Below are 26,556 nucleotides of genomic sequence, written 5' to 3'. Positions count from 1 at the left end.
CCGTGGGTGTGTTTTCCAGCCCCAGCCCTTTACTCCAGTTGTTCTTGTGCAGCGCTGAGTGGCGCTGGTAAACTGGAGAGGGAGCTCCAGTCGCGCGGATGCACAGAGAAAGACACGCGTGCGCGCGCACTCACACACGCCGGGGAGAGGAAATTCACCTCAAGGAGGCATTCGCTGAGGGAGAAGGGAGGGGGAGGTGTGCCGTTTCCACCAGCCGCCCCCAGCTAACGGGTGGCCCCTGGCCCCGATCCCTTGCACGCAGCAGTACTTTGCAGTCATTTCCTTGCCTTCGCTGGCTGGAAGTCTGGCAAGCAGGGACCAGGGCCGGAAGAAGCCAGGGAAAGGCGGTTCAACTTTTACTCAGCATCACTTCACGTTAGCCAGTTATCCTGAGCCTCCCTGTTGCCAGTTATCCCCTGCCCGTTCAACTTTATTGCAAAACGCGGCACCCTCCTCAGGAGAGAGAGGCAGGCGGGGGGGGGGGCGGGGGGGGAGGTTGATCCAAGCGTGGGACACCGATTACGCGACAAAAAGTCAACGCTGGCTGCACTTTCAGGCTGGGGCGGGGGAGCAGAGCGGTGAGGGGATCGCACGTCGGGGGCTGGGCTGGGGGACGACGGAAGGCGCCCGCCGGCTGCCTGGCTCTGGAGGCTCCGGCGAAGGAGTGAGAGCGCGCGCGTGAAATCGCGGCCACCCGATCGGCGCGGAAAGAGGCGGAGAGAAAGCCCTGCGAGGGTGCCGCACGGCCCAGGTCTCCTCTTAAAGAGAAACGCCTCTCTCTCTCTCTCTCTCTCTCTCTCTCTCCCCCCGCCCCCCGCCTCGAAATAAGATAAGACCACAAAGGGTCGAGCGTCAGAAAGACTCCCGAGGGGCCGCCCGCTTTGGGTTCGCGGGCTGGAAAATGGAGCTGGACGTGGAGGGAGTTTCTCGATGCCCGGAGCCCATCCCCCGCGCGCAGGGGTCTGCGGGCTGCCAGCAGCAGCAGCGGCGGCGGCGGCAGGATGGGCAGGCGGCGGACCCAGCCGCGGACAGCGGCAGCAGCAGCAGCAGCAGCAGCCAGACGCCGGAGAAGAGGCGCGGCGGCCAGAAGGAAGACAAAAAGGTCGGTGCCCAACTCCGCTCCCTTCCCAGGCGGAAATCGCCCAGCCCCCGGCAAGGAGAAGCCGCCTGGAAGAAACGGGTGGGGGGCGGGAGGGAGGGAGGGGGCAGTCAAGAACAGGTCGGGTGGGCAATCAGGGGAGGGGGCGGGAGGGAGCCCATGTGGGGGTGAGAAGTGACAGAATCCCCGTGCAGCAGACAATGTGGATTGTCATCTCCGTGCATGCGGTGGCAGCAGGGATGAGAGAGCCTATTTTGACGCGGAAGGGTGACTTTTTTTTTATTTTTGGGGGGACAGTGCGTGTGCGTTCAGATGGTTTGAGCTCTAGGGCGATTTAGGGAGACTGAGAAGTGTCCGCTAGTGATCTGATGGGAAAGCCCTACTCTGCTGATTCCAATAGTGGACAATGGAGCCTCCCCCCGGGCCCCACGCCGCCCCCTTTTCCAGCACGTTGTAGAGCAAAAGTGGGCAATGAAACGCGGCTGGCTGGAAAGTTTGGTTTGACGATGCGGTTCGGTGAGATCGCTGTTCTCCGGCAGCTCTTCCGAGGATGCGTGGGACCCCAGGATCATGGATGTGCTCAGTGGCTTGCCAAGGGGCAGTTTCCGAGGGGAGAAGAACCGGCACATTTCCGGGAGTTTCTCCGTCCTTCCTTGCTGTGTCATCGCATCCCGGCTGCTTCATTCTGGCTGTAGGGAGAGCTGTCTTTGGAGTTCAGGAGAGAACTGGGTCAGCTTGCTTTCCTGAGTGCTGACAGAGCTCCTGCTCTGCGAAATGAATTCCGGGGGTGGGGAGAGAATATCACTGCGAAGATAATGTTAGCAATGTGCATTGATTAGTACTCCTGGCTGTAGGCATGTCTTCTTTTCCATTAATATTTCCCAGCATGGACTTAATAACCGAAGGTTATTAATGGGATTTGCTGGCTGCTGAGGAACTCGCAAATGCCTTACATTTCCCCACAACAGTAAACTGGAGGATTGATTGAATTAACCAAAAAAAAAATGTTCAAAGTGCACCCAAAGTGAGCCTTCCTTTAATGTTCCATGCGGACAGCGATTACAACTGTACATGGTCACCTTGTTAAATGTGAGTGGGTTGCCCTATTCTGGAAATCCAGTGTTGTGAGCATATTTTATGTTGTAGTTTGTACTGCATGGGATCGTTCTGGCATGTTGTAAATATGTGAGGGAATAGGGCGGCAAAGCACAAACAAAATAGACTGTAGTAGCAAACAAAAAAAATAGGAAGAAGAGGGAAATAAACAGGGCAAACTGTGTTTTTTTAAGCCAACTGCAAGTTATCTGTTGCTCAATAAAATCCAGTTTGCATCGATGACTCTCTGTCTTCTCTGATCTGTGTTGATTACATTTGACACCTGATTACAATTATACATCCACTTTATAGGACATCTAATTTCTACAGTTTGTCATCAAACACGACCCCTCCTTTTTTTGCTAAAATCTTTTGGTTGACAGTACTTTGCCTAAGCTAATTTCTAACACTTGGTTCTCTCTTCCATCCCTCTAAAAAAGTGAAATTAGGAAGGCTGGTAATTATGCTAATAAAGTTGGGAGCTGTTTTTATTTCAAGGAGTGTTTATAGCCTTTTTTGAGATTTTAAATATGTCCTGCACAAAGAAATATGTTATAACTGAATGCGGTAATGTTAACAATTGCACCTCGATAATGCCATTACATCTGCACATGATTTTGAAAATTGGAGTCCATTAAGCGTTTTTGAAGTGGAACTTTGTACATATCCCTCAAATATTAGTTTGCACGTTAATTAAAATGTACAGCAAGAGAGCTACCGGTGGAAAAGCTATGGCATCTGTGCCAGTGCCTTCAGCATTTCAAAAGCTTTCCATCAGCAGAAATCTGTGATCAGTAGTTACTTCTAGATGCACTGTGTGCTCTGCCTAATGTTTTACGAGCAGCTGGTAGCAGGAAGCCAAAGAGCGCATGTCTGCAGGTGAAAGAAGAAGCCGAGAATGCCTGGCTAGATTTATGGCTAATTAAAAAGCGTACACAATTAAGCCACCCTCTGATGAGTTTTCTGTTACATTTTGTGAGTGACTTCTTGACACAGAAACAGAAGACTGCTTTTCCTCAGAGGTGGCCTTTAAAGCAACATGGTGACAGAAGTCCTTTGGGGAACTGCCAACAGGGTCTCGCTTGTTTTATTCCTAAGGTAGTCTGACTGTTTTGCAGCTGAAAAATGGGGAGTGGGGGCTTTGCAAATCAATGCAAAGTATTTTTTGTTATTGCTGCTTCTTTGAGATACGTTGGTAAACAACGGCAATGATCTAGAATGGTTAGTAATGACTATTTTATTAATTTCAGAATATCAAAGGGAACCTTCTATAAACTTGTGTGCAGATACATACTCACGTACTTTAACATATTGATATATTGTCTGCGGATCATGTTTCATTATATACAACTTGCAGGGTAAAACCTGCTCACGCTCACTTCACTCATCTTCATAATGATCAAGGGAGCCAGCTAAAATAGTGCCACTTCACAGATGAAGGACCGAGACTAAGAAACGGTAAACTGTGCTGAAGCCACTCACCAGCTATGATTTCAATCCAAGTTTAAGAGCCTAGCGACTCATTCAGAGAAATCATGTGTTACAGTTTTCCCGCAGAAGAGCACTCCAGGCTGGTGATCGTTTTAATTCTGTTTTGTGTTTAAACCCTACTGTAACTGTGAAAAACGAGCATATCAGGAATTTTAGAAAATGGATTCTGTCCCTTGAACGCTAGGTTTTTCTTTAAAACTTTAAAACATCCCAAATATCAGCTCATTTCAACAAGTTAATTTCGGGGACACAAGGAGCAGGTGTCAGAGTTGGCAGCTGAGAGGCTGGTTGATAGTTTCCTGGGTTCAGGCTGGCAGTCTCTTGCATCACAGCTTACTGGGAGAATGAACTCTTCAGACTGAAGAATCAGGGTGGACAAATAGACCAGGGAGAAGGAGCTCTCAGCTGCTCTGATCCTGCTGAACCTGAAAACTGAGTTACATCTTCTGGCCATCTGCTGAACTGACGCCACAGAGCACAAGAGATCAGCTGAGCAGCTCCTTTAACCTACCTGCTGCTGTGTGGCATAAGTAGTAAAGCGACTCAGTCCTACTGCCAGAGACCTCCAGAGATTTACAGGACAATCATTTACCACGGGACAAATAGCTTGAGACATCCAAGCATTTGTGACTCGTAGGTTGCTTTTTGAGTGTGATGCCTGTGGAACAGAGTTCCCTTTTTCAGTCCTTCTGATGTCTCAGCACTAAACGTGACAGGCCAGTAGGAATATGGGGCTCAGGTGAAAGCATGTGTCAAATGCTAAGCTAAACAAAGCTGAAGAATTGCTATCCATACTGCTTGATGGAGAATTTTCTCCCTAGTTTGGACCCAAAGCAACTTTACAACATTCTTCTCTCCTCCATTTGGTTCTTACAACACCACCCCACTGAGATAGGTTAGAGTTAGACTGATTGCCCCAAAGGCATCCATTGAACTTCCCTGACAGAGTGGGGATTCCACCCTGGGTCTCCCACATATCCTAGGTCAATGCTAACCACTACACCACATTATCCTTCCCATTCTGGATACAGTATCTTTTCCTCAATCTATATCAGTCAGCTCTCTGTTCTCAAGACTGACTGTTTTATGGATGTGCTGTGAGGCCAGGAATTTGGACAAAAAGCCACAGGCCCAGCAGCAGGTTATAATGCTGCATGGCATGGGGACACACCTACCACCATGCCTGTGTGCTGCCTGCCGAGTGCCTGTGTTTTGTATGCCTCTTGCAGCTTGGAGACCTGTGGCTGGGTTAATCAGAGAAAACCAGACCCTAACATTTTCTGACTTGGTCTGCATTGGCCAGTTGAGGCAGGTGCACTGCATATCTTGGACTAGAATGGAAGAAGACATCTAGTGGATCTTCTCCTCCACCCCAGGACTGGGCAGTTGCCCATTACAAAGTTTCTCCTCCTCCCAATATATACAGAATTGGATCTATGTTTTATTAATATGCCATCTTTCCTTCCCTTTCAAGATCTCTTTTGTTCAATTAATTTTAATGTCTATATTTTAAAAATTGATATTCCGTGCTCAGCCCAAAGCTTTCAGAATCTAACAGTGCAATCTATCTACTGATGGCTATGACTTAGAAGGGCGAGAGTTTACTTGAGACTGCCATTTTAAGATAGCTGCTGAGAGGGTCTTTGCCACCTATGGGTCTCTTGGATGAAGTTGGAGATGTTGAAGAATCTATTTATGAATTCTTTTTGATTGAGCAAACTGAGACAGTCTTTGTAAGAATAATGATTTTGTCATGTCTCATGCAAAGCTACAGAATTTTGCAACGGGATTAATAAGTATACTTGTTTAAATTTGTTTTGCCTCTGAAAAGAGTTGCTCCAACACAGAATGAACAGCTGTTTGAATTTTGCAGCCAAATGATCAATAAATGGCTGAAGCTTGAAAAGCCTTTTTCACCAATGACGGTTCCTGGGGCGAGCACAGAAAATGTTGTTCTAACATAGGAGTCTCATTAAAATAGGAACCTTTTTGGGTCAGGTTTATCACAGGGTAAAATGAGGAGTGTGTGTGAGAGCAAAACTGATTATGTAAAAGGTCTGTAGTTAGAAATAATGAATGTCATGGCTGATAAGTTTAAAAGAAGCCTACGAAAGCTGACCTAGAAGCATTTGCTTTTGTTATCAGTTAATCATCTCTGTATAATGTTTAAGTGTACAGTGACCCTGGTAGCTTTTATGGAATCCATTCTTCCTCCAGAACTCTGTCAGGTAGTGAAGGCTGAGTGATTGTGTCTTGCCCAGCTTCCCACTGAGTTCTGAACCTGGATCTCCTACATCTAGTGTGGTGCAGTGGTGAGAAAATCAGACTAATCTGGGAGACCCACGTTGGAATGCCCACTCTGCCATGAAGGCTGGAGGGATGGCATTGAGCAGTCATACTCTCAGCCTGACGTTCCTCACAGGGTCAAGAATATGGGAGAAGAGTGCTATAAGCCTTCTTGTGACCCTACTGGGGAGAAAGCATGGGTATAAATGAAATAAACATGAACAACCAGACCTACTATACTGTCTTCTACATTATACTGACAAACTTCTTTCAGTAGGCTTTTATGTCAAAGGCTTTTATGGCCAGAATCACTGGGGTGCTATGTGGTTTCCGGGCTGTATGGCCGTGTTCTAGCAGCATTCTCTCCTGACTTCAGATCCTCTGAAGATGCCAGCCACAGACGCAGGCGAAACGTCAGGAGAGAATGCTGCTAGAACATACAGCCCGGAAACCACATCACCCAAATTCTTTCAGTATTCTTTGGAAAAAGTGAGTCTTTGTTTTGGAGAGAATATTTGCTGTAGTGTTGTCCATTATCCCAAGTTCTGTGTTTGTTTCTTCAGGTTTGTGCCCCAGAGCACATCTGGTATCCTCAGTGTATTCCAGTAAGTGTCAAAAGCCAGAGATCAGGCCTTTGAATTGTAGCATCCCCAAGCATTAGTGAGAGAGCACATAGCCTCAGTGCTTCAGCAACTGCATTGGTTGCCAGTGGGATTCTGAATCAGGTTCAAGGTTTTGGTTATAACTTTAAGGTCCTGAATGGACTGGGACCATTGTATCCACAAAGCCACATTGCCCCATATTGCCCATGGAAGGCATTGTGGTCAGGTGACAAAAACCTCCTGGTAGTCCCTGGCTCCAGGGATGTATGTTTGGCCTCAACTGTCCTGGCTTTGGCCTGGTAGAACTCTCTGTCTGCTGACACCAGGGCCCTGTGGGATCTTAAACAGTTCTGCAGGGCCTGTAAGACAGAGATGTTCCATCAGGCCTTTGGTTGAGGTCTCTTATGCATCCCGATGCCATCACTAGCCTCCCCACAAAGACCAATGCAATTCCAACCCAGTACCATCTTGTGTGATTTGCCCCTTCTAAACCTGGTCATGTCTGGACATTTTAATAAGGGTTCATGTTCCCAAACTGAGCTGGAGGAGTTTTATAGGTTTGGTTGTTCACCATTTTATATTTTATTTTATTGATGATTGGTATAGTTATAACCCTTTAGGTATCAGTATGTTTCAAACGTGTTGTAACCCTTTAGGTATCAGTATGTTTCAAATGTGTTGTCGGGGTAGGGCAGGATATAAATCGATTAAATAAATAATTTTATAGCCTCATAGCTCTCAAAATGGACACTCTCTTGACAATGAGAGCAGGCACATATCCCTTTTAAGAGTGTGTGATTGGTGTTTGGAATATGCTGCCACAGGAGGTGGTGATGGCCACTAACCTGGATAGCTTTAAAAGGGGCTTGGACAGATTTATGGAGGAGAAGTCGATCTCTGGCTAGCAATCTTGATCCTTCTTGATCTGAGGTTGCAAATGCCTTAGCAGACCAGGTGCTCGGGAGTAGCAGCAGCAGAAAGCCATTGCTTTCACCTCCTGCATGTGAGCTCCCAAAGGCACCTGGTAGGCCACTGCGAGTAGCAGAGTGCTGGATTAGATGGACTCTGGTCTGATCCAGCAGGCTCTTTCTTATGTTCTTAAGAGGTCTTGTACCATGACAGAAGAAATGGGATCTATTCTTCCTTAGGGAAAAGGCTTTCCTTTCAGTTTAAGCAGCTCTTCTGTTGGAGAAAGGCTTTTTGTGGGAGACTCCATGGGCTAGTGGTAGGCTTCTAATGGAGTGGTAGGAGACAGGCCACTGTCTGTCCTTCACCGTGAAGAATTTGTATTTATTTTGTTGTGTCTGTCATGGGTACTTATTAGATAATGCCTATGATGAACGGCATTTTCCCCCATAAAACATATGGCGCACATCTGAAACTATATTTTACTTGAAATGAAAATGAAGCACATCAAAGAATGGGTGCATTTTGAAACTATCCAAATCAACACATGCTGTCTGTTAACCAGAATGACTGCCAAGTGTCCCCACCCACCCACTGAGGAGTGAAATTAACTAGATCAGGAGGCAGTTCAGTGTTCTTAGCTAGACAATTTCATGTCTCATTTTAGATCTTTGGAGATAGCGTGAAGAATAGATAGGAATTTGGGTTTTTTTTAAAAAGGCAGACGACTTTTCCCATTTATGGTGAGGTTCTCCCCATCCCTTCTGGACTGACGCTAGAGCCACTTTAGCAGACAAAAAAAGGAAATCATCTTTGCATAGCCTTATAGACCTCCAAACACTGGATTCATAGATACCTCTTCAAAATCTTGCATAGTTTGGTTAATCCCTGGTTGCCAACATACAATGTAACATATAGCACCCTGGATTTAGCATTAAAGACTTGGAATTTCTGGTCCTGGAGGTTCTCTCACTTTTGTGAAGCATTGCTTTGCTGGTTCATAGGAAAGAGTGTGACCCCACCCTCTTGAAACTAATAAAATTAAAATTCACTTGACACAAGTATCATGCTTGCTGGATTCAGTTGCCTTATTGCTTTTTTCCTTATTAGTCAGTACAGAAAAGAAGGCAGTACATAGTTGACATCTCAGGATACTGATTCATTTCAGTCACCCCTCAGTCAAAAGCTGGGTATATTTGTGTGTTCAAGGGAACTGCCCATGCCTCTGAATATTGGCTGCAGTTTTTATAATAAACTCCTGCTTAGAAACATATAGCAAATGGTAGCTGTCATATTGATTGGTTGATTGTGTTTTCTGGGTTGAACAGAATTATTAGTACCGCAGTGGCTAAAGGCTTCAGTTTCTGATTCAGATCAAAGAATAATATTCATTAGGCCTATGGTGACAACTAGACTAGACTTATTAGTGTATAACTGGGACAGTAATACAATGAGTGGAACTTTGCTCTTGTTTTTTCCACTCTGGCTTATTCCTTCCATATCCACATGTCTGCAGGTTTCAAAAAATGTAGGACCAGACTTCTTATTCAACTTTCAGAGATGTATATTTTAGTTAATATACTTTCCAACTATTGCTACCACAATATAATCCTAAAAACTTTACATTCTAGTCATTTAAAAAAAACTATAGCAGAAGTGTTACAGCGTATAAATAAATATGTGATAATCGTGGTTGTCATCACAACAAGAGGTTAACCTTTATCCCTCACCCAAATAAGCTTTGTATTTCTTCTGTAAATCTCCAATAGACACTAAAAATACTGATAGGAGAAAACACTAGGCACCATGATTAAATTTCTAGGAGCCATGTTACCTGGGCACCTGGGATTTGTTGAGCCTTCTTGTGAGGGATGAGAGGCAGTTAATTTGACACAGTAACTCATTCCACACATGCAGAATAATGCACTTTCAAACTGCTTTCAGTGCTCTTTGAAGCTGTGCGGAATAGTAAAATCCACTTTCAAACAGTTATGAAAGTGGTTTGAAAACGCATTATTTTGCGTGTGCGGAAGGGGCCAGTGCTTGAATCTCACCTTATTTCCAAGATATGTTCAGTTGCGGATCTAACCACAAGAAAGATAATATTGCATGCCACTTTTGGAGTGTCTTGTTTCTGTATAGATAAAAATGGTGAGGATGGGGGAAAGTCAGATTTTTAATCTGGTCATGAAACTCTGAAACCCAACCCACACAGAGCTGTCGTGTGCAACCTGCTGATGCTTTCACAGGCCCCATACTTTGATCAAGCTGAAAATAAAAGATTTGGAGGTTTGAGCCGTTTCATGGAGTTGTCTTTTGTGGTGTCTCTTTTTTCGCTTTGGCATGTGCTGCCAATGATACCTAGCAGCAAACTAAGCACAGGGGAACTGTTAAGTGAACACATTTTGTTTGTAGCTGTCTGAAGCCATTAAGCAAATCTAAGAGCTTCAAAATGGTATTGTGGATATAAATTTTCTTTTGAGCTATGAATGATCATGGGTGAAATCACCAGTAACAGTCAAGGTGAAATGATAATACACCGAATCTGTATCAATTCCAGATCTTCTGCAAATGAATATTCATTTTATCAGGAGAGTGAAAAAAAGAAGTGGACCTCTATTGTACCTGTTTAGATGGAGTATGTGCTAATGGATGTCAGGCAGTACTTCAAGTACCATTGACACCTCTCCTCACTTGCTAATTGCTTGACTGAGGTTATTGCTCAGCTTGAGCTGAGTCCTAGAACAACATCTTTTTGACTGAATCCGAGACCAATGCAATGAAAGTGTCCCAGCAGTGACATGGCTGGGGTCGGATAAGGTGTGTGGAAGAACACCTATGCAGTAGAGGAACTATCACACAAATAAAGATCATAAAATAAATTGTGGTTAATTATGAGCTACTGCCTTCTATTGTGTTTCAGTGAACTCCATCAGTGTAAGATGGAGCTGTTGCACCTGGGATATGGTTGAGGCAACTGTGGTGCTTCATCAATTCCCCCTCCCTCTTCAGCACTCTTTTCCCCTTCCTTCTCCTCCTCTCCCCTTTTCTCCCTTTCTTTTTTCCTTAAGACAATTTTTTCTTCCCTCCCCCGTCTGCTGATCCTTCTGCAGGGGCGGCACAAAAAAAAAAACAGTGATCCAATGGCAGAAGGAAAGATTTAAATAGCTATAGTCTGATGGCTATGACAGTTTTAAGTAATTGTTTTAGATTTAGATATATATTAAAGGACTTGGGCAGCCCAATCCAGGGAAGGCGAATCCCCCTCTGGAGTTGCCTGCACAAAAGAAAAAGGGGGGATGATTGTTCTTCTGCATCACAGATGGCATTGCAATGCCATCAGGAATCATAGGTTTTCAGCCGTAGCGTATGGAATAAATGCCACTGAAGAGATACGAGAGAGTGGATCCCAAAATGGTGTTGGGGGGAGGGGGAGAGGAGAAGGTGTGCAGAATGATTTCACAGAAAATATTTCCTAGACACAATTTTTGACCACTGGGAAAATCTGTGGTAAGCTGTGCATGAGGAAAAGCGCACTGTTTAGAGACAGAGAAGAGGAGGATTAGAAATAGGTGAAAGCATGTAAAATAATAACCATTAAAGAGTTATATAAATATTTTACAACTGGAATATGAAACTGGTGCTAGGATCTTTGGCAAAGATGTTTATAGTGACTTACTGGAACTCCACCCGGTCCATTCAACATTTAATTAGAAACCTTATGTGAGGGTTGTCTTGTTTTCTATGAATCAGATTTATTTGAAAAAGATAAAGGTCTCTTGCATAGAAGGGTCAATGCAGTGCAGTCCTTAGCATACTTCCTAAGAAGTACATTCCTTGAGTTTAACAGAATTTATTTCTTATTAAGCATTGTAACAATTGGAGTCATATGCTTAGAGTTTAGTCATATGTTCTTGGGAACAAACCCAGCTAAACTTGATGAGACCTACTTCTGGGTAAAGTTGCATAGGATTGGGCTATTTTTAAAATTTGACATTTTTAAAAGATAGAACTATAGATAATGTGTAGCATTTGGATTAGCTCTGTATGATAAATTCTTTTACAATGTTTTATATTCTTGTCCTTACCACAGTTGTTTGTTAAAACCGTCATGAGAGACCCTGTATGAGGGTTTCTGTAGTTGAGTTAAAATATATAGAGGGACATGCCAGGGCCTTCTCATTTGTGACCCCAACATAGGTGTCTGTGGGTAAGAAGGCAGGGGGGTGCTTGCCACACCCCAAATCTGCATCCAGTGACTTGCAATTACAATTAATATATTTTCCTCTCCTGAATTCTTTATGAGGACATCTTTGATCCCAGTGCCATGGAATTCTCTCTCTAGAGAGGTCTACCTGCAGGACTTTTCAAAGCTTTGTAAGTTGTTCTATAAACAAACTTACAAAGAATTCTCAGTTTTAACTGGGTTTAGTGCTTTGACATTTTAGATTCTGGCTTAGGCTTTTTTTTAAAATGATGATTATTTTTCCCCTCATGAAGTACCTTGAGCATTTTAAAGGAAAAGTGGCTTATAAACTTAACATAATTAATTAAAAATGTATTTTGCTTCCAAATAATGCTTGTGTAATGCACTCTTGTTATTTATATTGTATAGGTGATTAAACCAAGGCCAAGGCTACCAAGCACTGGCTTTGACCTGAGCTAATATTTAAAGTTAGATCTTCCAGAACAAAGTTCAAGAGGCCACCTGCTGCTTTTGCATTAGGGAGCTGTGTGCTAGATTTTAACCCCCATTGTTCACCTGTATATTTGCACTGAGTTGGAGAGTGATAGCAAAGCCAGCATAGCCAGTCAGTCTGCCGGCTGGCAGGAACGTTAGGAATATTCCCGAGTTCTCCTGAGGTAGATTGCTTGTGCAGATACAGTGCCTCATGTTTTGCTTTCTTCCACTGTAGCGTTTTAAAACTATTTCATGAACAGAAATAGGGGATATTTAAGTATTATCTTCTCTGGATTGTGTAGAAATACAAAAAGGCTTCTTGAAAATCCTTAGGGCATAGGGGTGGGTTTATAGCAAAATGTTCTCAAGAAACATTTATATGCTTTATCATTAGCACACATAGCATATCAGCCTAACAAATGAATAAGTTGTTTTGAAGTGCCTTAGAGAATAGGAGCCATGTTTTGAAGTTGGAGCTGTCACTAGAAATAGCACGTTCTTTGAGTGATATGCCTTGAAAAGCCTTTCCATTATAATATGATCTTTCATGTTCCGATCACTCGCACTGTTTGCATAGAAGGGTCATATAAAATGTCAGATATTGATATTGATGCTGGGCTGTGTTTAACGTGTTTAAAATTAATGTGTATTAAATGCTTTGTCCTAATCTCATTTGCAGGAATATGAGTTGTATATGAAAGAGGACACTAAAGAGCCTTTTTATTGGCATTTGATAGTGACAGTTGTAATGCAAGGCCAGATTCCTGTAACAACAAATGCATTAATTGCCAGTCATACTTGACCAACTAATTCCAAAAGGTTGTCTAGGGAACTGGTGCTCAGCCATATAGCATTTATGCTTTAGATTTCAGCAGGGTTCCATTTCATCCCCCCACCCCCATGCTATTTAAAATCTACATGAAATGACTATGAGAGATCATTGGGGGATCTGGACTGAGGTGCCACTAATATGTAGATGACACCCAGCTCTCTTTCTCCTCAACAGCTAAGCCAGATAGGCCTGTGGAGGTCATGAACAGATGCCTGGAGAAGGTAATGGGATGGATGAGGGCTAATAAATTGAAGCTCAGTCCAGACAAGTCTGAGGTATTTTTGGTAAATGGAAAATCTGCTCTGATTCTGTGGAAACTTCTTATCCTGATGGCAGTTGACCTATGGTTGGAGGCTCAGGTCTCCTCCATAGCATATAGTACCTTTTATCAGCTTCAGCTGGTTTGTCAGCCGTGGCCAATCCTTGATCTGGCATATATGCTCTGATCACATCCAAGTTAGATTACTTTAAAGCACCCTATGTGAGGCTACCTTTGAAGGGGGTTCAGAATCTTCAACTAATCCAAAATATGGAGGCCAGGCTACTGTTAGGGGTTATTTACAGGGATCATATCACCCTTGTGATGAAAGTTGTTCACTGATTACCTTTCTGTCTCCATGAACAACTCACACTGCTAGTTCTTACCTTTAAGGCTCAAAATGGCTTGACAGACAGTTTCTTCACTGACTATCCAGGCTGTCAGTTAAGATCTGCCCCGCAAGCCTTGTTCTCTGTGCTACCACTTTCAGAGGTGATGTGGGTGGCAATCAGAGACAGGACATTTTCTGTGGTGGCCCCTCACCTTTGGAACACCCTTCCCTTCATGGCTTGCCAGGCACCTATTTTACTTTTGTGATGCAAGGCTAAAACACATCTTTTTATCCAAGCTTCTAATTAACCGTTTTATCTTATCAATTTTCCACTGGTCTATTTCTGTTTTACATTTTTTTATGCTGCTTGTATCAAATGGTTTGGTTTTATAATGACTGGATTTTTAATGGAATTTTAGAAAAAATTGCAAGTTTCCTCAAGTAGGCTGAATAGGTAGAATAGATACATTCTGAATAAATAAATAAAACAGTCAGTACAATCACAGCCAGCATATTTTGTAAAGGTTGATATACAGTGACAATTCCTAAAAAATAAGAACTCAACCAAAAAGAACTTCTGAGATTATATATACATATTCATTTAGTTTTGTGTGTGTGTGTGTGTGGAGGCTTCTTGGGAAAAGTGAGGGTTTTTTTTGTTCCATTTGAGGTGGGACCCACATTCTTTGACAGAGAGATTGGTGTGATGTAAGATGCAGAATGATGAACACCACTGCAGTAGGGACATGATTCTAAGGTCAGAAAACAGGCTACTAATGGAATGTGGTTTACACATGCTGCATTTTTTTTGGTTCCAGCCTGGTTAGTGGTACTTAAGGAAGATTTGGGACCGATCTAATTAGTAATATGATAAATCACACAATAGCAAAAATGAGAAAGACACGGGAATCTGCTGACTTGATAGTTGCACATTCACATACCTTTATTTGGAAGTAAGGCCTACTGATGTGTTTATGACAGCTTTTTAATTGGGTGTTCTTGTTGATTCCTAGTATTTTCTATTTGTTCTCAGTTTTGTTTTTGTTTTGTTTTGTTGGTCATGCAGAATCTCAGAGGTAGGCAAAATATGGTAAATCGATATAAGCTAAAAAAAAGCATTTACCAATCTTATTGTTGTATGGAAAATCAGTGGTCTTGGAGGCATATGGCAATCTGCTGCTGAAGCTAAAAGATCTGGTAGATCTGATCTGTTGGGTGTCTGCCAACTGCTCTAAGCTTCTTGGGAAAAGATGGGGGTAAGCAAAGTCAGCACTTGTAATATTTTGCAAGTGTTTGAAGGAGGGGAACATCCATGCATTCCTGTTCAGAGTGACTCCAGTTTAAGCCCATTGAAGTCTGCATAAAATTGCTCTGGTAAGTCCTGTAAAGTCATCTGGTTCTGAATCAGGGAGAAACAGAACATCATAAACACATTCATTCTAAAGGCTGGGTCAAGGCTGTGACTTGAAGTATACTTTACAAACAGGGGCTATTTATAAATATCAGAAGGCTGTATTTCCACAGATGACTGCAATTCTGTAGGTAGGCTGGTTACAAATGTGGAATACATACAAGGGCTTCTCTAGTCTCTTTTATGAACAGAGGATGTATATATTAAGAAGAATGTCTTAATATGTGTTTTAAGAAGAATTTATGTACAGTGGTGACACACTCCTCTTCATAGAAGATAATGAATTTGGATTAAACTTGGTGAATTGAATCCTATGACTTGGTTTTGCTAAGTCTTGCTTCAACAGAGAAAGCTTCATCCATTGGAGCAAACCCCATCCATTGGAGCAAACCCCATCCTCCAGAGCCTGGCCTCCTTCTGGCTAGGTGTGTCTGAGGCTGGTTTAAGGGGGGCAGCTATAACAACTTAATTCAGTCTCTTTGTGTATGTACTCTTTCACTAGTGTATGTACTCTTTCACTTTATACAATCTTTGGCTCATTCCGCACATGCAGAATAATGCACTTTCAAACTGCTTTCAATGCTCTTTGAAGCTGTGCAGAATGGCAAAATCCACTTGCAAACAGTTGTGAAAGTGGTTTGAAAACGCATTATTTTGCATGTGTGGAAGGGGCCTTTATGCTTGAAGTGTTGGAAGAAGGAAACATCTACCTGTAAAGATGGTGTGTTGGGAGGGGGGTGGAGGTGGGATTTGCTTTGGACACAGCTGGAACCTGTGTTGGTCTGGGATGGGGTGATACGTATCAGCCATGCCTGTTGCCTTCTTCTGGACTTGTGGCCACAGTGGTGTTCCAGTGCCATGGTTGCTTGGGTGGTCCATAGTTGGATGTGCCGCAGTTGGCCTGTGTGCCAGGGGCTGCCCACCTCTGCCCTTACAAGACTGAAGCATATAATTGTTCTAATCCTTTTACTGAAAATTAAATAAGGTAGCTAGAATCTGATTTTTACATAAACATTTGCATATAAGTACAGTATAGTTTAACATTAACAAAGGAAATAATTTTCTTTTAACTCTGTGGTATGCACATTTGATAATTTTTAATTACAGTTTTCTTTGTGTCTTTCCATATGTTTCTGCTGAAAAATGGCACCTTTTAAGTGCCCTCTGCAGCAACAGCATAGCAATAGAAAAAACACACATAAAAGGCCTGATTTGTGTTAACAAAGCATAATGAAACAAAACAGCCCCCCCGGCATTTTACGAGGGGGGGGATCTCTCCTTTACTCTTTGTTGAATGGACTGTTACAATCTCAATAATTAATGATCATGGAGAAATACTCTGGTTTTACCAACAATGGCTTAAAAATACCTTTTACCAAGGAGGCTAAACTATATAGTTGCCACTATATCTGATCAGAAAGAGATTTCTGGGGAAAAAAACTGAAAAAGATGGATAAACTGAAATATGAAAGCAAGAGATACACTGGGGACAGGCTATATGGGGGTGGGAACGGGGGACAGATTAACAGGTGATTTGTATCATGACAGTTTACAATGGTAGCTCTATTGAAGGTTTGCAAATAATCAAATCAGTATAATCCCATGGTGACCATGCAGGGACACTTTTGTCAACTGGGAGAGAGTTAAGGCCTTTTAGAGTGTCAAATGCACCATGAATGACTGACATAGGCGTGTGGCAGCAAACTGGCTGTTAAACATTTTTAATGCACAAATAATTCTTTTTTTAAAAAAATTTCAAGGCTATTCTGCTGCATGTGAAGCAGAACCTTCATGTTGACAGCTGGGATGAGAGCATAGAATTGTATGTGAAAGAGGGAAATATGTTCTCCCACAGTTCTCTTTAAAGTTCAGAGAAAGGTGAAGCAGAAGAATAAAGATTATTGCTGGTTAAAGGGGCATTATAAATTACATTTTTGCTGGCTGTTAGATGTTTTAACGTTTTTGTTATTGCAATTTGTTCTTTGAAGAATTTGTAAGATTTGTTTTGGGTTTTTTTAAGGGGGGGTTACCTGCCGGGTCTAGGGTTGCCAAACTCTAGGAGGGGCCTGGAGTTCTTCCAGAATTGTAAGTGATCTCGAGACTATGTAGGTCAGTTCCCTGGAAGAAATGGCAGCTTCAGAGGGTGAGCTTTATTGAATTACACCCTGTTGTGCTCTCTCCCCTCCCCAAACTCAGAGGCGTAGCAAGGGAGAAAAGTGCCCGATGCACTGGTGCATCCTCCGCCTCTGCCCCGGAATGCCCCTGCCACACCATGCCCTTGCCATGCCCCTGGAACGCCCTCACTACACCCCCACAGGGGTGCACGTCCGGTGCATTGCGCACCCCTCTGTCTCCTTGGAGCTACGCCTCTGCCCAAACTCCAGCCTTTCTAAGTACCATCTCCAAATATCCAGAATTTTCACAATCTGGACTTGATGAACATACTGAAGTCTCAGTTGTCTGGGAGAAAGGTTGGTATGGATATATAAATATTACAGCGCTTTCACAGACTGGTTAGTATGTTGACAGCTCCTGGAGAGATTTCTTCTGTCGCTCTTTAACAACTGTTAAACGCTTTGCCTGTGTTTACTCATGTTTATGTCAGGCCACTTATTCTTACTTGCCACAGCTGTAGTATGACGGACAAGGTCCATTAGGAGAGCACGTCACAAGTAGAGAACATCTGTAATGGCAGCAGATATCTTATTTCCACCTAGAACTGCGTGAGCCAATAGAGATCCAAGGGACAGGCGCAGCTAAGAAATGTAAGAAAACGGCAGTTTAACTGGGAGGAGGAGGTTAGTAACAGTTTAGGTGTTAAAGATTTTTGTGGTATCTCAAGCTGACAGAAAATTGTTCTGGCCAGTCCAGAAACAGTTACTGCGTGTTCAGCTTTTTGTGATCTCACTGTGGTAATGTGTATTTGCGTGAGTTGCAGAATGTTACACAACTTCTTTATTGCAATTAAATTCACACTAACACAAAAACTGAAAAGAGAACAGTCCAGGGACTTTCCTTCAAGTCATAATCTGGTTCAAGTTAACTCTTTATGTTGCAGGTAATAGCTGAGGGAATTTGTTTTTTGGTCAGTATTAGGCACCACTTGTCTGGGTGAATTCACAGCAAGCATGACTGATTGTTGAATTCGTTTGCTTCACGTTTAAATGCCTTAATTTTCAGTGTTTGTTGTTCATCCTTTATCATTACACCATTTGTATAGGTGGGCTTAATTCACCTTGTGCTTAGGCCAGAAGCTTGGTAGTTTTACAGAACAAAACCTATTTTCTCACCATTTAGGTCCCGCTGGCAAAAGCAGAAAGGTGAATCTGGAGTGATGTGAAAGTGAGCTCTGTAGATCAGAAGAACTTTTTCTGTGAGATCCTGAAAAGCCACTGCCCTTCACAGTGGGCAACACAAATATAACAGAGTATTGGCCTGTTTTGGTATTACATGGTGCTATGCATCCTTATATAAATGAATACTGGAGCTGACGGAACCGCTTGTTTGAAGGTGGATGGTTAAGGAAATCCCACATTCAGATATCCCCTGATTCGGGTCTTCACTGTAAGTGAGTAGGCGAGAGGTAGAGCTTTCATATTTCTTCCTTACCTCGTTCACATAAGCACACATAGAGGGCACTTTCGCACATGCAGAATAATGCACTTTCAAGCCATTTTCAGTGCATCTTGCAGCTGGATTTTACTGTGCAAAATAGCAAAATCCTCTTGCAAACAATTATGAAAGTGGATTGAAAGTGTATTATTCTGCATGTATGAAAGTGCCCATATAGCTACCTATCTGCAGCGTGGTGAAAGATGTGCAGATTTGGGTTTGGTTAAAAAACACACCACGTGAAGCTCCTGCATAATTACATACAGGACTGGATCCTAACCGTGCAGTCCTTAGAAGGTTTATTTCTACATTATTTGAAATTGATGGATTTAGAAGGGAATAACACCGCATAGCGTTATTCTGTTAGTGTGGAAATATGGGACACGTTCAGATCTCATCTTAACAGACAATGTAAAAGAACTGGGCTATGATATTCTATAGCAGGATTATTTAATTTGGTATTTCATCCTGGAAGTCTTGGTGGCAGTATATTTATTTTTTATGCAAATTGAGAAGTTCAGGAGACTATAAAACGAGTAATTTCTATTCCATATGCATTGACTGAGCTATGTTTCTTTTTGACACTTCATCTGAACATGTTCCACTGAATTAGTACAAAGCCAACTATGAGTTTTGTAGATTAAGCGAGAAGACTTTCAAGCACAGATTCGCCCGGCTAGATTTACTGTTATAAACTGTGTTGCCAAGTGCACTGGCTTTGTCCCCTAAAACCCAACCACAGCCACAGAAATCAGTCCATCTTCCCCATCACTGTGTGGTTCAGCTCCTTCATCTACATAAAATCTACCATGACTTCTGCTTCTGGATCATGCTGAATTGCAACAGAAATATAAGCAACTGGTCTTTAGCTACATGAATATCTATTAATGCCATTAGGTATTAATAATAATTGTGTATGAAAACATTGTGTGTATACATACAATAGGGAGTTTAAGTTCTAGCTGTTACATTTTCCTCTATTGCCAGAAATTTTGGACCACATTACAGGCCCAGAGAGCTTGAGCTATTTTATAAGAGCTCCTGATGTGTAATTTAATGCCAAAAAGGCCAAGATGTGTGACTTGGATCAGGACCGTGGTCCTGGGAAAGGAGACATTTAAGAGGAAGAGAAGGGAGTATTTGCAAAGCAATAGTGGCTCCATCTCTCATAAAATCTAGTTCCATCCTAAATGTTGAGTTCATTGTGAAGAACAGTTTTGGACGAAATAGTAAAACTGTACAGAAGTGTCACAACGTAATTGGAACATGCCTAAGGAAACTACCGAGTGTACCTCTAATTTCAGGCTTCTCCTGCAATGCCTTTACCAGCTCAAAAGCCAGTTCAGCTTCCAGCGGAGGCAATACTAGGCCCATCAAATCGCAGGATGAACTAAATGTGATTAGGGGCTGTCACAATAAATTTAGCCCTCATCCGTTAGAGGGGGGGAAATCAGGTTAGAGGTCACTTAATGCTTTTATTTGCTCTAATTGAAAATTATAGTCAATAGGAACCATTTAGAAGCCTTATCTGAACCCGTGACTCTATTTAGAATGGTTGCTGGTTCAGCTATCAGAGTTACGATGATCGCAATAAGGTTTAGGCCTAGTGCTCATAATAGGGATCAGGACATTAATGAAGCACACTGTTCCCCCTGCAGTTGCTAATAAAATGTACTGGATTGAAAGGGCTGCAGGTTCCTTCCTTTGAATGGCTTCATTGCAAGACTGAAGAGCTTGGCAAGTGAAAACTCAGTATATGTGGAACTCTGTGCCTTGAACACATTTTTTGAGTCCAGATGTGCAACCAGAGGGATTTTAGTTCTAGACAGCAAACAGTTTTCCTGGTGGGCAACTTTGAGAGACAACTGTTATACCCGTGACTCCAAGTCGGTTTCTTAAGTGGACTGTCTGCCAGTCCTGTTGCTGCAGGCAGTATTTCTCTTTACATCTTTGGATTGTAGGTTTGCAAATGTGGGACCAGGTAGCGCTTCTTAAGGACCTGACTTTTGGCCTTGGAGCCTGCAGCTGCTAACTCCTTCATTTATGTCATCTCCAGGAATTCCTTTTTATCCCTGGAGTGTGACGCATTTCAATGCATTCAGGAAATACTGACATGTATAGCTGCCTGCACTAATGACATGTTTAAAACAAACCCTTCTCGTATCTAATTGCAGATGCAAAGTATCATTCTTCCTTTTTATTTATTTGTTATTCATGCACAAGAGGCCACATTGGGTTCTCCCTGCTAGTGGATTGAGAGTGACGGTAGGTAATTGCACAGATATATATTTTTTCTTTTTTGCAGCCATGCTGGCAGCTTTCATAGAGGTTTAGATTCTATCTGAGAGTTGCTCTGGCAAGCTTAATGACAGGTATTTCTAAGCGCTGCAGCATATGCACATATGATGCTCGGCTGGAAACATATTAATTAGCAGATGTAGCAATTTTAATTAGAAGGTATATTGTTAGAAATGCTGCATATCGCTCTTTTGCTGACAAACATGTCATTTTCAAGGCCTAAAGCATCTCTTTTGTGAGACAATTCAAGAAAAAACTTAACGAAGTGACAGACAGGAGAAGCTTTTGCATTGTATTTTTTTTTAGAAAGAGGAAGAGTGAAAGTGTGGTTGGTGGAAAATGCTTGAGAATTTGCTAACTTATAGTACATTTGATAAGCTAATAAAACATTTTAAAATCACATTTGTTCTTATTGTTATTATGCAAACAACAGGAAAGTTGATTACCTTTGTTAATATTGTTCTCATGCATGACTGTCTGGTTTACAAAGTTCAGATACATGGAACACTTACCTTGGGCCTCTTAGCTGTGCAGTGGGGCTGTAGTGGGCTTTTCTGTTTACATGTGAGGAGCCTGCCCACAGCCCACAGCTTTTCTGCTAAACTCCACCCTTAAAGCCACAGATCTCATCACACCCAGTAGTCTCAAGACTAGAGCTAATATTCTCTCCTCCTCCTTTTCCCTCCACACACACACACATACACACAGTCTCACTGCTGCAAGAGCAGAGAAGAGAGAGGTTTGTTTTAAAATAGAGTCTTGTCTGAAATAAATTTTAAAAGCCCTCCCAATCATCAGGGAGGATGCCCTGCTTGTTCTATTCCTTGCAAAAGCCATTTCTGTTGTTATTATATTGAGATATTGATCTCTCAATATGTGCACTTAGAGAAGGAGGAAGGAGCCGGCAGCATGGGGGGAGGCAAGAGGGAAGACGTGCAAAGCAGCCCAAGGGTGTGGAAAGGCTGGCTGTGGGCAGAGGGAAGATGTCTGGGGCAAATCTGCCTGCACTGGCAGCCAAGCAGTGTAAAAGTCATGCTAAAAGCGGTATTGCTTGCTGCGGAGAGAATGGGAAATGAAAGAGGGTCTCCAGGAAACAGGTCTATACAAGAAAACTTGCTGTGGTGAACATTTGTTCCCATTACTCAGCGAGCACATTGTGCATAGTTGGTCTCAGTGTTAGAGGAAATCTGGAAATACCATGAAAACTCAAACTGATAAGTGTGCTTTCCAATCATCCCAGTCAAGCAGCAGAAAAGACTTTTTTCCTGACCCTTCTTTCTTCAGTGCTTTCACCAGTTATTGTGCCTTGGAGAGGTCTTCCTTTGTGTTCCTGCTCACCTGAGCTCCTGCTCACTGCTCCTTTGCAGTTTAGGTAGGACAAACTGGAGGCCCAGGAGGAACTGGAGAGGGGGGTTAATTTGGAATCCCCCAAGCACCTTCCCTCTGCTTCTGAGGATTCCTCCTTAGGGCAGTAAAAGCGGGTTCTCAACCCCATTTCTAACGTTCTTCGCGTGGACCCCTTTCTTGAATTGGCTGACAGTTCCTCAGCTTTCTGCCAGGCAGACCTCCCAACCCTTTAAATTCCATTCGATTTTATCCATTTTACAGATGGAGAACACTGATGCAGAGAGTCTTAGCCGACCCCTGTGAAAGGGTCGTTCGACCCCCAAAGGGATCCCGACCCCCAGGTTGAGAACCACTGCTTTAGGGTCTCAGGAATTTCAGTAGACTGATTTTCTCCTTGCCCTTACTGAAACTCTCTGTATTCTACACATTCTTGAGCGCATCATATCAACCATATTTTGCTTAGTGTACATAATACTTTCCTGCACATCTGGGGAACCTTCCAAGTATATAGAGAACCCTCCTATGTCTGTGGGTGGCCCTTGAAATAGCTTTCATAGTCTAACATGGCCCAGACAGTTTAATATTAGATTTGTTAATGAAGATTTTTTAAGCTGCCCCAGAGGCAGGCATGAAAGCAAATGTTTTGCTTACTCTTTCACCACACCAAGCTGTGCTACAAGCTAAAACAGATTTAGCCAGTGCCTTTCGGAAGATGGACAATGCTGCAGTCTGGGGTGGGGCAGAGATACAGAAACCATGTTTTTCATGGATCCTCTGGAAGACAGGCAACATTGCTGACTAAAGAAGGCAGAGGGAGATGTTATACTTGCCCTTCCCTGTGCACTCAAATCAGTAAGCTACACAGAGAATTTTTCAAAATCTCTGGAGATTTCTTCCCAATTGGATAGAGAACAAAGCTGTGTCAGCCTAAATGTTTCAGACGTGTTGTCCATTGAATGTAACAGGAAATGAACAAATGAATAGGATTTTTTCATGAAAACAAAACAAAAAGGAAAGAGTTTTGTGTGCACCTCCTCAGTGATCAGAGTACTTAATTTTCTGCAGTCTTATCCACACAGAGCCCTCCTGCTTTACATTGCCAAGTTGCAGTTTGAACGCTTTATAAATAGAATGGTGGGGGGGAAGGCTCTGTTAGTAGCATGATGTTGAAGCCCCAGGTCCTAACAGCACTCCGAGCCTTGTGCTAACATCTCTTCACACAACGTCGTCAGGTGTGGTGCTTCAGACATCAGTGAATCAGATGTAAATAATAGCACCTCTAACATATTGCAAGACTTTGCTTTCCTTGCTTAACAATAAGTTTTTTTCGGACCACTTTTGGCAGGGTTTCGGGAGCCCTGCGTTGTGAGGGCTTCTCGAGGTTAAGCCTAATTTGGGTCTCCCTTTGGTGTGACTCAGTAATGGGTTCTCCAGTTTTTTTTTAGAATTGTAAAAGGAAATCGAGATTAGCCTCTCAGGGGCTGGTCTGAAATGTGCTGACTTCTATGATCATAGAAAGATTCTTGACTTGGCATTTGAAAAAAATATTGTTCTTTGTGTCAGGAACAATGTATCACACTTTTACTGCTGACACGTGGCTTCTAATACCTGGTCAGCCATAAACTCTCATCATGGCCTGGAGCTCATTGTGGCTGTGGAATTTTTTGGATGCCTTGGAGTTTCTCAACCTCAGTTTCTCCATCTGTAAAACTGAAATTGGTGACCAGTCACACTGATACCAATTGAAACGATACTAATCATTTTTTGAAAGTAAAAAAATAGTGCAAAGAAATAATAAAACATTGAAATTCAAAGTCCAAAATCCCAACCCTTTATGTACTTTTTGAGAATTCATTCTTTACCATTATACCCTATCCTTAAAGTGCAATTAACATTCAGAAATCAGAGCCAGCATGGTGTAGTGATTAACAGCAAGGGGAATCTAACCTGGAGAACCAGGTTTGATTCCCCACTTCACATTCATGTGATTTATCAGACTCTTATTCCATGGATGAAATGGGATTCCTTTGTTTTCCCCGCTCCTTGGACATTTCTCAAGCCGTGACTCTGGCCGTTGACTTTGGGCTAGTCACAGTTCTCGACTTCGGTGCAAACTCCTTCTGCAGCCCCACCCACCTCACAAGGTGTCTGTTGTGAGGAAAGGAAGGCAAAGGAGCTGATAGTTCTTTCGTAAGCTTGCCCTCAGAGGCCCTCCTTGGTGCGAAAAAAAGGAAGAAGAAAAGCGGCAAGTACGTAAACTTCCGGCCCAAACTCTTCTTTTTCTCTCCTTTTCCTAGAAGTACAGGATGCTGTACATAGATGTGGCTATCTAAGGGAGTTTCCACTCATAGCAACACTGTAAGGTTTGGTATGCTGAGCATAAGCATAAGCATAAGCATTTTATTGTCATTGTGCACGCACAACGAAATTTACAGCAGCATTCCTCGATGCACACAATTTCAGACTCATACAATTTCAGACTCATGCAATTTCAGACTCATACATCATCATCCTCCACCCATCCCTACATAGCCCCAAATACATCAATATGAAGCAGCGGAGTTTAGCATAGCCACAGCTCTAGAGTAGTAGCTGTCTCTAAGCCTCTTTGTCCTAGTTCTGAGGGCCCTGCGCCGCCATCTCGTCTGCTTAGCAGATGGTAGCGCAGTTTAAAAGAGAGAGGTGTGCTGGATGAGACGGGTCCATACTGGCAGATATTTGGGCTTTATTTAGACTTCGGGCATTATAGATTTCTTCCAAGGAGGGGAGAGGGCAGCCGATAATCCTTTGTGCAGTATTGATCACCCTTTGGAGCGCCTTCCTATTCGCCACTGTGCAACTGGAGAACCATACACAGATGCAGTAGGTTAGGAACAGATGCATATAGGTTAGGAACAGATGCAGATGTATTGATCACCCTTTGGAGCGCCTTCCTATTCGCCACTGTGCAACTGGAGAACCATACACAGATGCAGTAGGTTAGGAGACAGAACAATCAGCCCAAGGTTGCTCATAAACCTTCATGGCTCCAGCAGGATTCAGGAGACCTAACTGGCCCGTATGATGCTCTTCATGCACAAAACTTTCCATGCGGTTTAAGGTTGTTTAGGGCTGCCGATGTGCCTTGTCCACCATCATCGTATGTATATCTACCTTAGTTAAAGTGTGCCTCTCTGTTGTCTTATATTCTATTGGTTCTCCCTATGTTAAAAGAAAAGAGTGGCGAGTGGCTGATAGATTGAAAAGGTGTCTTGGCTTCAGTGCTGCTGCTTTCAGGATCCCCTATATCCTATGGTGAAATGTACAGTAATAGTTTTCATTGATGCGTAACAGGTACTGTTTTGTCTTGAGCACAAGTAATGCTCTTAGAGGGAATGGTTTGTCCTTGTCTCACAAGCACTTCCATTGTCACACAAATGGATACTTGACCAGAGAGTGATTGCCACTGCACTGAGATCAATAGATCATGTCAGCATCATCTTCTCTTCTTGTACAACAAGACAGGAAAGTTAGAGAGGAGAAAACAATAATTCTGACATTTGAATTGCAATTTAAACTTTGTAAAAGAAAAGATACATGGCAAATTTCATCATGTGTCTTGAAGTGTCTGGGACTTGTAACAAGCTATCCACAAACAGACTACCTGGCAGAGTGGACCAGGACTTTATACCCAATGACAAGGCTCACCTAGGTGGAACAGGTTGGGACCAAGGGTACAAGGTGCAATCAGGATAGTCTCAGCAACAGGGCAGATCTTGTACTTTGACCCAGGGAAGCTCACAGGGCGTGGAATCAGTGAGCAAGCGGTGTCCTCCGCCCCGTCCTGCCCTGGAATGCCCCCAGAACGCCCTCACCACACCTCCACAGGGGTGCGCACCCGGTGCGTCATCCCCCCCCCCGTGATGCCTCTGGGGTTCAGGTGATTTGAGGGAGGGCGGGGAACAGAGGAGAAGAGGGCAGAGCTGAACTCAAGGACCAGGTGGGAAGCTGGAGCTATAAAAAGGGAAGAAACGGAAAGTATGAGGATGCTGGTAGGCAAAGATGAAGGAGGAAGAGGTTGCAGTACTGTGACTTTTTGCCTATGTAAAACATTGTAACCTTGAGATGGATGAAGGGAACCACACCTTCAAGTTCCTGGATTAGTAAATAAAGCAACCTACATAAGGAAATAATGTCTGGCCTCATAGTTGCAAGACCCCATGGACTCCAGGTATGATATTCCCCTGCCCGCAGAGGGCACTACAAGCCTATATTTTGTTACTTGGTAAAGAAGTACAACAGTTAAGAAAATGCTACTAGAACTCGG

The 26,556-nt window shown here is 43.0% G+C and overlaps 1 protein-coding gene across 4 annotated transcripts in view; it reads left to right on the top strand.

Annotated features, from left to right (window-relative positions):
• Nucleotides 1-611: 611 nt before the first annotated feature.
• Nucleotides 612-26,556, top strand: part of RBMS3 (RNA binding motif single stranded interacting protein 3) — an 882,486-nt gene continuing 856,541 nt past the window's right edge. For 3 of the 4 annotated variants that reach the window (XM_048510687.1, XM_048510685.1, XM_048510686.1), the window contains exon 1: nt 612-1,102. In XM_048510687.1, the coding sequence (XP_048366644.1) occupies nt 902-1,102 (201 nt within the window). In that variant the 5' untranslated portion in view covers nt 612-901. The remainder of the gene's footprint in view (nt 1,103-26,556) is intronic. The other variant, XR_007245740.1, reaches the window with a different exon arrangement.

The sequence above is a fragment of the Sphaerodactylus townsendi genome, linkage group LG11 (genome assembly GCF_021028975.2).
Source record: "Sphaerodactylus townsendi isolate TG3544 linkage group LG11, MPM_Stown_v2.3, whole genome shotgun sequence".
Classification (NCBI taxonomy): domain Eukaryota; kingdom Metazoa; phylum Chordata; class Lepidosauria; order Squamata; family Sphaerodactylidae; genus Sphaerodactylus; species Sphaerodactylus townsendi.
The sequence above is the reverse complement of the archived record's forward strand: the minus strand, read 5'-3'. Positions and strand labels throughout refer to the sequence as shown.